At 39.9% G+C, this 14551-nt stretch overlaps 1 protein-coding gene across 1 annotated transcript; it reads left to right on the forward strand.

Annotated features, from left to right (window-relative positions):
- The first annotated feature begins 229 nt into the window (after positions 1–229).
- Positions 230–13587, forward strand: slc5a5 (solute carrier family 5 member 5). Its single transcript, XM_052074553.1, has 15 exons — positions 230–783; positions 3568–3633; positions 4240–4291; positions 4529–4596; positions 4748–4902; positions 6113–6253; positions 7369–7498; positions 7735–7823; positions 8897–9009; positions 9182–9252; positions 9802–9888; positions 10654–10838; positions 10952–11049; positions 11254–11339; positions 12074–13587. Exons 1-15 carry the CDS (start codon positions 304–306, stop codon positions 12173–12175), a joined length of 1923 nt encoding a protein of 640 aa, XP_051930513.1. The 5' UTR covers positions 230–303; the 3' UTR covers positions 12176–13587.
- Positions 13588–14551: the final 964 nt, after the last annotated feature.

The following is a 14551-nucleotide window of genomic DNA, read 5'->3' on the forward strand; positions in this document are numbered from 1 at the left end:
CAAGTAACTTTGCATATTCAACTTTGAATAATTCCAGGTGTTACACAAAATTTCTGACAACAAACATGGATGGAAAGTGATCATTTATCTCTCTCAGGCATTCCTATCTGTGTGCTCGCCCTTCTCAGCTACAGAATATGCATGTCCCAACAAAAGTCCATACACTTCTAAATTAAGCGTCTGTATTTTGTAAACGACTCACACGTGTCTATAAGGCAGCACAATTAGACACCCTGACGGGCCGATTCTAGCCTGTGGGCCATGTGTTTGACACCCTTGCTCTGGGCGATCAACCTTATGTAAATGCTGATCATTAATATCCCTGATGCAATGTTAAAGGTAGGAGCAAAAGAGGAAGGAGACAAGTCCACACGCCACTTTAGGTTCTACGGTGAGAGTCCTTTGTCCCATAGAACGATGGAGGATCAGTCAACCAGCGAGCCGTCCACACAGACCTTTGTCGTCGCCGACTATGCAGTCTTTGCTGGAATGCTCCTGCTCTCCATGGCCATAGGACTCTATCAGGCCCTGAAGAAGCAGCCACAGGATGCCAGCACCGATGACTTCTTCACAGGCGGTCGCGGAATGTCAGCAGTACCCGTCGGGCTCTCCCTCTGTGCCAGCTTTATGTCAGCTGTCCAGGTTTTGGGAGTTCCGTCTGAAGCTTATCGCTTTGGATTCAAATTTCTCTACATGTGCCTTGGACAAACCATCAACTCTCTGCTGACTGCTTACTTGTTCCTGCCAGTTTTCTTTCGACTTGGCATCACAAGCATCAATCAGGTTGGAATTGACTTCTCTCTGACTGACATTTAATTGAGTAAACCTTGCGTAGCACCCAAAGTAAAGAAACTGAGCTTTTTCAGTGTCACAAATTAAATGTGTGATTTTATACCTTTTCATATGCTAATTCTGTACCGTGCCCCGTTTTTGTGTCCGTACTTTGAACAGTGCAATGCAAATGTAAACTGCTCAAAAAAATTAATGGAACACTTGGATTTACATTGTGCCATTTAAGTATTCCCTCGCAGTACTATTTGGGGTGCCTGCGTGGACTTTCTCCGGGTACTCTGGTTTTCTCCCAACATTCCAAAAACGTGCATGGCAGGTTAATGGCAAACTCTAAATTGTCCCCAGGCGTGTGAGCGTGAATGGTTGTTTGCCCATGTGTGCCTTGCGACTGGCTGGCAGCCAGTTTAGGGTGTACCCAGGCTACTGCACAAAGACAGCTGGGCTCTATAGCACACCTGCGACCCTTGTGAGGATAAGCAGATTCAAAAATGGATGAATGGATGATTATCATTATTATTGTTGTTGTTATAAACATGTTTGTCTGATGTGCAACGTTTTGGGGGGTTTTCTGAATATGTTAGTCTCTGCTCCATTTTGGCCTCAATTGTTGTTGACTGTAACAGCGTAAAACAAAAAACGTGTGGCACATTGTTTATATTACATTACATTACAGTACTGCTCTAGCTCAGCTCACAGAGTATAAAACTTCAAAATAAAATTGTCATTTTTGCGCAACAGACATTTGAAGAAATGAGAATCAAAACAACAGCTCTCAGCATCGTAGTTTTGCTCTTGCCAGAGATCATATCGCGTCATGCTTGACTTTCACATGAGTGACGACATGCACGTGAGCACTTTTCAGGCCAAGTAGCCGGATCAGGGTGCTTGAGTAATTGTTCCACAATAAATCCCACAAGGATTCATCAAGACATACCTGTAGGTCAAGCCCCGGCAACTAGGCTAACTTGTGATAAGCATGAATGACACATGTCAGAGTGACCCTTCAGCTCTAAGCGCTTGCTTTTGGTCGAGAAAGGTAACTCGCAAACCCTTTCACAACAGAACTTGTTTCATAACATGGTCCTTGTTGGATGTAATCCAGGTATAGGCCACCTATTGCCCACACCCTGACAACATCTGTCATTGTGTTGCTATGATGCAGTTGAATCTTCGAGTAGCACTCGACTATTAAGTGGACATTTATAATCGTATTTTTATCGATTAAATGTTCGTTTTGCGTTTCTCACAGAATTTATGGTACAACTGTACGCCACACACTCAGGAATTTTTGCTGTAGAGACGGAAAAAAATATGAAAAAGCCATAGAGAAATCAACGTATCCAAGTTAGGTAAGCCTAGCCCTTAGCGGCAACGTATAATAATACTGCCAGTGGCTTCATTTCTCGCAAGTAAGAGACCACGACCTCACAGTTGCCAGACTGATACCTGTGTGGTTGTGTCTCTATGTCCTTTAAAACCCAGAAATGTATTTGCAGTGTGCGGGAAAGCTTTGGTTGCCAAACACAGCACAATTCTTTCCCGCTGAATTGCAACAGAACAAACACAATGAAGAAAGGCGGCCATAAGATGCCCAAGTATCGAAACTTAATCGATCAGAGCAAAGCTGTTGTTGACATTAATCGATTAAATAATGTATTTTTGTCTTGATATAAAATCTTAATCACAGATGGCTCGATACGTATTGAGGTGTGTATTCCCCCCATGTTTGAACATGCTGTAGAACACTATCCCATGTCAGCATGGGAACACACACACACTCTGCCTCCTTTCCTCATGCTTGCAAGTAGACCTTTGCACCCTTGAATCATCAATCACTTGATTGAATCATCAATAACTTGATGATATAAGTTCTTCCTTGGTGGAGACAATGCGGAGACACGCAGACCTTTGAAAAGCACCAGTTGATACAAGATGATTAGTTTAGGAGAAAGAGAGTCCGATGCCACGTCATAAGTTTCGGTACCGTCCCTCTGACGATGTACCGTAAATGTGTTGTGAATCTCTTACACTTTGGCACTCGTGATCCGCAGTCATTTTAAACCGCGGGTGCCCGGAATATTCTGCAAATAAAACCTTCGAAGTTATTTTCCATCGGCTCCAGCCTGTATTTGGATAACTAATATCCTCATCGTCCGAAATGAACGAACACGCGGAGGAAGAGTCAGGCCGACTCGCTCCCCCAACAGTACCTAAACATATATTTGACGCTGATTTCAGAAATTTATTTGGTAGCTCATCGGGTTTTTGTAATTTTTGTTTTTAAATTTGACATATACAGGCAGTGCGGATTTTACCTCACATTGTAAATTCTTGCTTTGATGGCTCAAAAAAAAATCACCTGTTGTTGAACCTAACCCTTACGGTGATGAATAAATATTGCGAAATGTACTGCTATATTACATATTAGGTGCTAATGCATATTATGATTATTTTAATTACCGGTATTGCTATTTAAAAAAACAATTGAAGATTTGGGATCAGTGAAAAGAATAATCACTTTGGTAAGTTTTCACTTAGGAAAGTTTCTATGTTAAAAAGAAATACTGTAATTAAAACATTTGTTGACCAGTGTTGTTGTCTTATGCCAAATTTGAACTACAAAGTGCCTCAAGGGAGACCAATTCTAGTCTAACTGTGTGTCAAGTATTTGTCAGGCAAAATGTTGAAAAGACTATTGGTGATGATCAAACCAAATGAATATGAAGTGAAGATGTATCAGGAATGTTATAAGTGTGGCCTGTCTGCCCGTCACAGTATCTGAGGATGAGGTTTGGCAGAGGGATGCAGCTGCTAGGGAGCGTACAGTTTCTTGTGGCGACGGTAAGACAAGCACACACCTGATCTTATTCCTTGCCGTACTTCAGTGATGTTCAAAACTTGTGTTTACCTCCCAGCAAATTAAACGTTAGACATCATCTCATGCACAAATATTGACAGTAGCATATTCACGATGCTGGATAATTATTCCAACATAAAAAAAAAGTTCAAATTGTCTTGAATTAAGATAAGAAAACCTTTATTAGTCGAATTAGTTTAAACAATTGGTAGTTGAATTAACAAATTCGCAGAAAAGCAGTTTTTTTTCCAGCAGGCGGAGCTGTAAGTCTTCAGTGATTTCCCTGAAGTTTCCCCCGAAATCCCTTCAGTGATTTAAAAAAAAAACAAACTGTTAAACTAAGAAGTTATCACGAGAACAGGTAATATCTGATTCTGAGTGTAGTATTTCAGTACTGCGGTGTGTTAGAAAAAAGGATGTCTTAGTCGTACAAAATTAATATTCACTGAAGTCATATTAACACTAAATGTTTAACTTTCACTGAAGAAACGTAGAAAATGATCATACCATAAAAATACAGTGGAAGAGAATATATCAAATAATAAAATTTGTCTTTCTGTGTTTCTGTATTGTTTATTTGCTTTGTCAAGCTGCTGTACACGGGGGTGGTCATTTATGCACCAGCATTGATCCTCAACCAAGGTGGGTGAGATGACCTGCTCACATGACTCCAAACCCTTTCACGGAATTTTGCTATTCATACTTTGAAAAGACAGTTGATCTGGTTAACACCAAAGAACTTTGTTGTAGGTCCAAAAAAATACAAAAATAAACCCAACAAACTAGCAACTTAAAATGACACGAGTTTCATCTGTTTGAGTGACCGTAATCAATTAGTGGCTTCCACCTAACGTTCCTCCTCTGTATTTTCCTTCACAGCAACTGGGCTCAATATGTGGCTGTCTCTGTTCTCTTCCGGAATCATCTGCACACTGTACACAACTCTGGTAAAGTCATGAAGCATGTCCACTAATCTAGTCATTCCCATCAATGCCCACTAAAGGTTGAGAAATACTGCACTCATGTAGTCACTCATTACACATGTCTCAAGATATCCCGATGTGTCTAAGTATCTCCTGTATAATTGGTCTGTTGCAGGGAGGCATAAAAGCCGTGATCTGGACAGATGTTTTCCAGATTGTTGTCATGTTTTCAGGCTTTGTGGCAATTTATATCCACGGTACAGTTCTGGTGGGTGGTCCCGCGGCAGTGCTGGAAATTGCCAACAATGGATCGCGGCTTAATTTTGACGAGTACGTGAGAACAACCTCATTCGTCAAAGAGTGTTCCTTTGTATGTAATAGAGCCAGCTGATCTTTTGCTCAGAACCACGGCAACTGCTGCTGCGAAAAGCAATTTGGATGGGCAATGCAGAATCGAGTTATTCTACGGCTCGACATCATCGCTTTTTCTGCTTTCGTTTCAAATTTGGGAAATAGAACACGTGCCAGTTGTGCTTTATCCTTTCAAAAGAACTGATACGTTGAAAACTGAAAAATAAGTCTAAATTTCGCGGGTTAATTTTATCGATTAATCGACAACTAATTGATTATCACGTCAATCAACAATTATGTAAATTATTGAGTGATATCTTGGAGTCTTTTTTTTAAACTTAGAATTGCCCAAATTTCATTGATTTCAGCCTCTCGCGTACATTCTCTGATTCCTCTAGTCCTTAATCTTTATAAAGGACTACAGACTGATTATCTCTTGTGTTGAATCAAAAATGAGGCATTTGCAAACATCTGCCTTTACTTGACCGAACCAGGAACTGAATCGGTATCAAAGAGCTCAGTGAGTAGAACATCACTTTTTCACATGTGATATTGCTTAATTGTTGTTTAGGTGTTTTTGTAATCACTCAAGATGAAGTCACTAACGTGGTACCCGCGGACAACAGTTAACCGCCAACGACGGTTATGAATAGCCCACCAGTGATGGGAGATTCTTTTCTCAGAATGTTGTTGCAGTGATAATTTGAAAATGTAAACACTGGCAAAGATGCAAGAAAATAATAATAATAATAATAATAATACATTTTATTTATAAGCGCCTTTCAAGACACCCAAGGACACTTGTGTGTTGCATCTGATATTTCCCTGTTTGCAAATTAATGAGAAATCATTAAGATGATCCTCGTCTTCACATAAATAATAAATCATTAGTTATTAATGATAACAGTTCAAGCTTATTTGAGCAAGCTTGTTATTTTCTCAACTCAACTCAATTGTATTTATAGAGCACTTTCAAACAGCCATCGCTGTATACAAAGTGCTGTACATGGAGTAATTTAACATATACAATAAACAGTAAACCAAAAATATGTATCAACCTGCTAGCCCTTCGCATTAATCAGTACAAAGCAAAAGATCAGTTGGGTAATATTAGATGTGGTATTTTACACGGAGCTGTACAACTTGAAATAATTGCAGTTGAATGGACTATCTTTGGATGTTTGTACAGTTTTGACTTTGACCCACGACGACGTTACACCTTCTGGAGCTTGACTTTTGGAGCTTCACTTTTGTGGCTATCCATGTATGGAATAAACCAAGCTCAAGTCCAACGCTACATCTCCTGCAGAACCGAGAGGGAGGCCCAGTGGTGAGTCGTTCCGTTAATGCCGATGCTAATTCCAACCATTTCCAGGCTCAATCATCCATTTGTTAACCAGCAGTGTTAATGGGAGCAATGTTACAAAAAGCCGACACAAGTGTGTGAAGTATCTGAGATATTAAGTACCGGTACCTCATATGTAAGATTAAAGCAATTGTGGCGCACGTTGTGGAAAATAACAAGCTTACTTTTTCTCAATCCTTAAAAAAAAATCACATGTTCAGCACAATATTTTCTTAACGTTGATTCATACTGTTTCATTGTACCAATACACACACACACACACACACACACACACACACACACACACACACGCACGCACAAGGTTTACAGAGGTATGATATGCCCCATTTCTATCTCGTAATCTAAGGATTTATGTTTGTGTTTGTATAAAGAAGACAGACATGCAGTACTATGAGAAATGATTTCTTCTCAGTAGTTGCATATTTTTCCTATTTCATTGTTAAAGATAATCAAACAAATGTAAATATCAGACAATAACCCAAGTCCACATAAAATGCAGTTTTTAAATGGGGGGGGGGGGGGGGGGGGGTCAAAACTAAGTGAGGCAGGTCCAAACATTTTATATTAAAAGAGTATAGTGCTGTTCTGAAAATTCAGTGTGGTATCCCATGGCAATTTATCCTGGCTTGGCAGAATTTTTCCTGGACTTTTTCAAGCATAGCTCAATACTCCTTGTTCTCCTTCTCTCTCGGTGTGTGATAATTCTTAGTTCTTTGAGAATGAAAAACAAGCTCTTTGTTGTAGACAATTTCTCCATGTCGTGTTTGAAAGCCTTCAAATTGGTCAACAATGACATCACTTGATGCCAGGACAGTGCATTTGGAGATAGCGCGCAGCCTGATAATATTTCAATTGACGTTTAGATGGAGAAAATGTATTTTAGATCGGATTGCTAAAAGAAATATTCCACCCCTGTAAATCTGAATAAAATTCCATTTGGTTTAGGCCCATTTATTTCGACTGTGCTGTTTATACAGTACAGTGAAATTTGTGGGCTTCTAACCAGTCTCTAATCAGAATACAAAGCTCCGTGTAAACCTGGTGAATGTGAACGTTGCCATAATGACTTTTTCTTGCAGGGCAATATTTGTCAACCAAGTAGGTTTGTGCCTAATTGTGGGAAGCGCAGTTGTCTGCGGCATCGTCATGTTTGCTTATTATAGCAAGTGTGATCCACTGAAGTCTGGCAAAGTGTCTTCCCCCGATCTTGTAAGTTGAATGCTGCTTTTCGCTGTGCTCTTGGTCATAGCATTTGTTTTTCTTTCTGGCCCTGTTAAATTGACAGTAAAGTGTGATGGAAAGACAAATAGACATGTCATTAAGTGGTTCCTTGGTGGTTACCAAGTGCTTCAGGTTGTTTGAAGTCACTCCATACTATGAAAATACAGTAAAAGTTAGTTACATGACATGAACACTTTTTCTCTCTTCTTGTTTTTATAATGCAGTATATGCCCTACTTTGTGCTGGATATATTCAAAAACTATAATGGCTTTCCGGGTCTTTTTCTGGCCTGTGCATACAGCGGCACTCTGAGGTATTGAAAAGAATCTCATATCATTTATGAAAAATTTGATATAAAAGGAGATTATGCATTGTTTTCATAATTTAAAGCATGATTTTGTCAATATATCCCAATACACCCAGACTGCAAATGAATGGCCACTGAGGCCACCACTGCAGAACATGAACTGAAGGTATCATAAAAGATTGACAGCAAGTAAAACACATACACAACTACTAGCTACAGAGACAAACAAACATTTCCCCATGTCGCGGGTGGAGGCTTGTGTGCTTCCGTGGCTTTGAAAGCTCTACCGCAGCGAGTCACCTGGCCCACCAGGTAGGTGGTCAAATGGGGGATAACAACTCTTAATTTGGAAACCAAATTTTGACAGTCACACATGAAAATGTCAGCTAGTTAAGAGATTTTATGTTCAGCCCCCCACCCCCGCCCCCAAAAAAATCTTTTTAAAAAATGTTGTTACTAGAAATTAAACATATGTGTCCATGATGGCTCAAACATGTTCTCAGAATCTACCAGAATTGTCATCTAAAGTAGCTTTCAGATGGACCCCAGCTTGGAGAGAGGAAACCAGTTAGACCAAAAACATCCTGGCAGAGAACTGTGACCTCAATACTGAAGTCAGCAAACCTTACTTGGTGCTGGGCACAACATACTAGACTGGATAGGACTAGTTTGAAGCAAACAAATGCAGCTTTATGTTGTTTGTTTTTACTTATGACTTTTGAAGTCATAAGTAAAAACAAACAGCTCTGTTAGTGATACAACACGTAATTAGCAACAAGTATTTACAAAAGGTGGATAAACAGATTGATTTGAGCTTCTGACATCTGATGGAAGAGCATGTCATTGTACTGCCTGACACTATTAGTAATTTTCATTTCATTCATGGAGGAGCAAATATATGCAGGATATAAACAGGTTGAGAATTAATGGTCGAACGCAGCAGTCCACCTCAACCGGTTCAGAGTACCGGTAATTCCACTCAGAAATGCTTTTCAACTTTATCAGTAATGATAAAAAAAAAGAAAAGAATGAAATGAAGAAAGACTTTCCCTCCCTTCTCTACAACATCTCCTATGCAGCACAGTTTCCACAAGTATCAATGCAATGGCTGCAGTAACAATGGAGGACCTCTTTCAACAATACCTGCACCACATGAGCCAGAAGAAACAGATCTTTATTTCCAAAGGACTGTGTAAGGTTAAATATGACGCATCATTCATTCATTTACGATTTATCAAGTAACATATTTGTTGAAAATGTACAAGGCTGATGATGCATAGGCCGAGTGAGCCTAGCAGACTGCTCGAAGGCCATTCAGTAAGGCCAAAATAATGAGGCTTCTTTCTTTTTTTTTCCTTTTCAAGCCTTCCTGTATGGAGTTGCTTGTATAATCGTAGCCGTTTTAGCATCATTCCTGGACTGGGGAGTTCTTCAGGTAAGAAAAAATAAATAAAATCAAGTAAACAATTTTGGGCATAGCATCTTCACCCTCCAAATTCGACACAATCCATTCTGTGGTGCTGGTTGACTTCCTGCTCATTGTAATTCCAAAATATTTTTTATTTTTAATAGAGGCGTTAATCCCCCCAAAATAACAATTAAAAAAAGTCAACCTCTTCGTGGAAATTCATCTATCATAGCGGGGTAGGAATACCTGTGAAAAGTGAAACAACACTCCATTGATTTCCACTGTGTAAAGAATTAGCACATGAGCAAAGGCAGAATTTGAGAGAATTGCTTTTTTCATTTTTGTTTACCGATATGCACTTTTGTTGTCTTCTGTTGTTATTTGCATTGAAATGTATTTTTATATCCGTCCATATTGCAAATTGAGTCACTCCTATTTGATTTCATTTTATTATCATATTGAACAATCACAGTGTTATTTTATGAGAGATTTAAAGCGGAAACCTGAGACTATTTGTCTCAAATTTCACATGTTCACTTCAGCGTTTTGTCCACAGTGATTGTGCTCTCTCCTCAGGGGTCCTTCACAGTCATGGCTGTGGTCAGTGGTCCATTACTAGGTGTATTCATTTTGGGGATGTTTTTTCCTGCCTCAAATAGACTGGTGAGGTTTTTGTACAATATTAAGGAGGTTCAGAAAATATTTGCACAATCGTTCACCTTTTAGGACTTTTATTTCGACACTATAGTTCAACTGATAAGGATATATATGTGTGTGCGTGCGTGCGTGCGTGCGTGCGTGCGTGCGTGCGTGTGTGTGCAGAACTGATCCCTCACATTGTAGTGACTCCAAACAGCCTTGTCACTTCTGAGAGAAAGAGTCCACTACGATACAGTACATGTCAGACGCACCGCTCGTCATTATGACAGCTTGACAATAGAAGTACACTGAGTTGATTGAATAAAACAGTGTCTTTCATGGTTACACACATTCTGGGTGAATTCGTGTATATTGTATGGCACATGGAGCGTAGCACAGGATATGATGGCATTGCACAGTGAAGCGAAGCCGTCAACAAAAAAAAATATGGCTACCTAGCTCCACTCTCTCTCTCCTTACTGCTGATAAGTGCACCTATTTAAATTATCGTCTTATGTCATGTGACTCAAGCACCTATGAGCGCAGCAAAAAACATCAATCAAACCTGCGTGAAGAATGCATTCGGTATAAACGTAGCATTAGTCAGCAAGCAGAAAAGATAAGGGCAGGGAGGGTTGGGGAGCAGACTGAAAAGTGTCCTCCTTTGTCAGACCCCAAAGAATCATTTATAATATGTCAAAATCATACTTTCCACAACATGTTTTTGTTGAATTTCAAATTAGACAAACTCTGATTCGAAAGGTACAAATGCACATTTTGACATTTCAGGGGACACTCTTAGGAATAGCAGCCGGATACTGTGTCTCTCTGTGGCTGGCTGTTGGTTCCACTCTTTACCCGCCCAGTTCAAGGACCATGGGCGTGCTGCCTAATTATGCAGCCGAGTGTGAACCTGCAAACAACACACAGCCGCAACACGACACCTCAGCCCCACCTCAACCCGACAACCCACAGTGAGTGATCCTCGACAATTATGTTTTTTGTCATGAAGTTTTTCTTGCAATGTCAGTGCGTCCAAGACATTCTGAAAGCAAAGATATTTATGGCTATCTTTTCCAAAATCTAGGGGCCTGCATAACTTGTACTCCATCTCTTACCTCTACTTTGGTGCCCTGGCAACAAGCTCGGTTGTCATAGTTGGGCTCCTCATGAGCTATGCTACGGGTAAGCATACCGTTTAAAGACAATGTGATTATTTCTAACATTTGCTTGGTCACACACATCAGACTTCTGTCACTCATGTCTTGTGTGTCTTTGGGCAAAAGTGAGTGTAAATATGGTGCCCGTTTATGGAAGCTAAATACAGTTTTATAGTGAATTTTTACATCACATTATTGTGGAAATGGGCACATTTCTCCCAACGTGCAGGACCAACGAAGAGAGCTGATCTTCAAGAGGGTTTGTTATGGTGGGACTTGGGTAAGAAACAAACAGTCTTCCACTCACAGTGCGGGGTAAGTGATGATGTTCGAAATATAATTACCGTATTGGCCCGAATATAAGACGGCCCTAATTATAAGACGATCCCCTCTTTTTCAAGACTCAAGTTTGGAAAAATACTTTTTGAACACCAATGAATTTATATACAGAAAATAATTACAGTACATCTGAAACAAATGATTATAATATATTTGAGAGAAAAAGCATGTTATTTTGCTAATTAATATCTGAACATTTAAATATGTAAACTAAAGTGCGATCACATTCGGAAATGAATGTTTTTGAAATGTAAATTACATCATAATTTCTCCTCGGCTGCTGGTTAACCTGCCCAATCTTCGACCCACTTTTCTCCAGATTGTCGCTACGTTTCTCCATTTTCAGTTGTCTCTTCTATTATTTGCTTCCCTTTTCTTTCTTACTGTTATTTTTTATTTTTCTTCTTCGTGCTACCGCTATCTTCATTTTTATTCTTCGTGACTGGTTCACTTTGGCCTGGGGAGTCAAGTTAAGCATTCGCTTCAATGATTTTTTGGCGCCATCTAGCGGCGCAAAACGGTATAATGTCTAAACCCGAATATAAGACGACCCCCACTTTTTCAGTCTTATTTCAATGCAAAAAACACTGTGTTATATTCGGGCCAATACGGTGTAACTACTGCCACAATCATGGATGGATGCATGGATGGATGGTAGATAAATTGGCAGGTGGGTAGTTTTTAAGTAATTATTTTTTTTCCTTTTTCAGGGCTTGTGTACAAAACAACAGTGCGTCCCTATGATGGAGCTGCAACAAAATGATGAAAACCAGGCACAAGAAATAGAAAACGTTCACACTACTTGCATATAAAGGATATGTTATACTTATTAAGTCGATTGTGCGAGTGTAATCAGAAGTTTTTATTCGAAGAACCTAATGTATAGCTGGTCGCTGGACTAATCTTCTTTCTCCTGCAGATCTTAATTTCCCTCAAAGGATTAATAAAGTATCTATTGACCAAATTCTTGTTCAGTCAAATTCTGTAACGGTTGGTAAATGGCTGGATGACAGAGCAGACTTCACAAACGATGAGCAAGCAAATATTTATTTCACTAAAGGTCATCACAAATGTAAAGTGAAATTAACAATAGGCTCGAGCACTCCCTCCCCCGCGACCCTGAGGATAAAGGGGTTCCGAAAATGAATGAATGGTGATGACAGATGTTTCATGACATTCTGCCAAAGTGTTTAAATGGTAGGGATGCAGCGTTTGAAAGTAGCAGCAAAAGAGGAACAGGTGCACAAGCCAATACGCTATATACTGAGATTTCTTTATCCCATAGAATGGTCGAGCATCAGTCAGCCAGCGAGCCATCCACACAAACCTTTGCCGTAGCGAGCCATCCACACAAACCTTTGCCGTGACCGGCTATGCAGTCTTTGCTGTCATGCTACCGCAGTCTTTGCTGTCCATGGCCATCAGACTCTATCTGGCCCTGAAGAAGCAGCCACAGGATGCGAGCACTGCTGACTTCTTCACAGGTGCTCACGGTATGTCAGTGGTGCCTGTCTTCCTCTATGTCAGCTGCCCACGTTTTGGGAGTTTCGCCTGAAGCTTATTGCTTTGGATTCCAATTTATCCACACATGCCTCAGACAAAGCATCCACTCTCTGCTCATCGCCTTCTTCTTCCTGCCAGTTTTCTTTCGACTCAGAAGTACCAATCAGATTGTCATTAACTTTCCACTAAATGTAATGGAAATTTACCATAACTCGAACAGCACCAATCATATACATGTCTAATGCGCAACACAGCTATTGCTACTGCTTCATCTGGTTTGTCACCGCACCCAATTGGCCCCAATTTATGTAGACTGCAATGGCAAAAAAACGAAAAAGAAATCTTTAATCGTCACAATTATTATATAACCATACTGTATTCCTATTGGGCAGAAACACGTAAAATCCCTCTACAAAGTTTTAAAGGATAAAATTGTCCTTTTTGAAGAGGGATGAATGAAACTTATGTCTCATATGATAACAAAACCAAATAGACTATTCTCTTGTAGTCTACTCGTATAACAGTCAATACAAATTGCCAAATTTGAAACATGTCCATTATTTGTCTGACAAAATGCTACAAGAATGTTGGTGATGATCAAGCCAAATGAAAGAGGTGAAGAATGATCAGGAATGTGTGTGGAGTTTTTGAGCCAAGTTTGGCCTGTCTGCCCTTCACAGTATCTGAAAATGAAGTTTTGCAGAGGGATGCAGCTGATGGGCAGTGTTTATGTGGGTTTTTAGATGAATTTTCTGAATTTATACTAATTATGGGTGACTTTAATATTCATATACATTTCCGGTCTGAACCATCTATCGTGGGGTTTCAGACAACAACTGATTCTTCTGGTTCTACACAAATAAACCAAGTGACACAAAAATTGGTAATACTGGTACTTTACATTTGGTACTAACCTGAGCGTTAGCCAGCTCAAATGGCATGGTATTAATATATCTAATTGCTATCTTTGACTATTATAAAATGTGAAGTCTTGGCTCATTCCCGTGGTCCTGGTGACAATCAAAGCTATAGCAGCCACAATATTAGTTCTTCAACCAATACTGCGCTCTCCGAGTTACTGCCTCTGGCAATTGCTTCCTTTCCGTCTCATATTGGTTGGATGGATAATCTCCCAAACTATTTCAATGCTGTTTTGTTAAATGCCCTCGACTCCCTGGCACTCTCAAGACTTAAACCTCGTCCTGAGAGGCCTATGTGCTTTCCAGATGAAACCCGCACATTGCTACAATTATGTGGGAAGCTTGAGTGCAAATTGCATGCGACTAAATTTGAGCTCGTCCTTTAGGCATGATGCAATAGCCTGCTGAAATACAAAGAAGCTCTCATTTTAGTTAAAACAACTTATTTCACCAGAATAACTGTTCTCAATAAAAACAACCTTAAATAATTCTTTGATACAGTGATAGATAGATATCCGAGTCCCAGGGAAATATGGTATTTCCTTCCACTGCTATGCAAATGACTGTCAGATCTATGTCGCGCACAGCAAAAAAGACACTTTCTCATTGAGGCCACTTTTGTCCTATTTAGAGGAAATCAAGACCTGGATGGGACTGAATTTCTTGAATTTCAATGAAAACAGAAGTGATGGTGTTTGGTCCCATCCTGCAGACCTGGGCGCTCTGGCTCCTGATCTAACGCGAACAGTCTTGCACTTGGGTCTT

This window comes from Hippocampus zosterae, chromosome 8 (assembly GCF_025434085.1).
Source record: "Hippocampus zosterae strain Florida chromosome 8, ASM2543408v3, whole genome shotgun sequence".
Taxonomy (NCBI): domain Eukaryota; kingdom Metazoa; phylum Chordata; class Actinopteri; order Syngnathiformes; family Syngnathidae; genus Hippocampus; species Hippocampus zosterae.

Coding starts and splice junctions, on each gene's coding strand:
- slc5a5 (XM_052074553.1), top strand. CDS start 304: ATGCTGATCATTAATATCCCTGATGCAATGTTAAAGGTAGGAGCAAAA. Junction 7,499..7,734: donor AAGTGTCTTCCCCCGATCTT/GTAAGTTGAATG, acceptor TTTATAATGCAG/TATATGCCCTACTTTGTGCT. Junction 9,010..9,181: donor CTTTATTTCCAAAGGACTGT/GTAAGGTTAAAT, acceptor TTCCTTTTCAAG/CCTTCCTGTATGGAGTTGCT.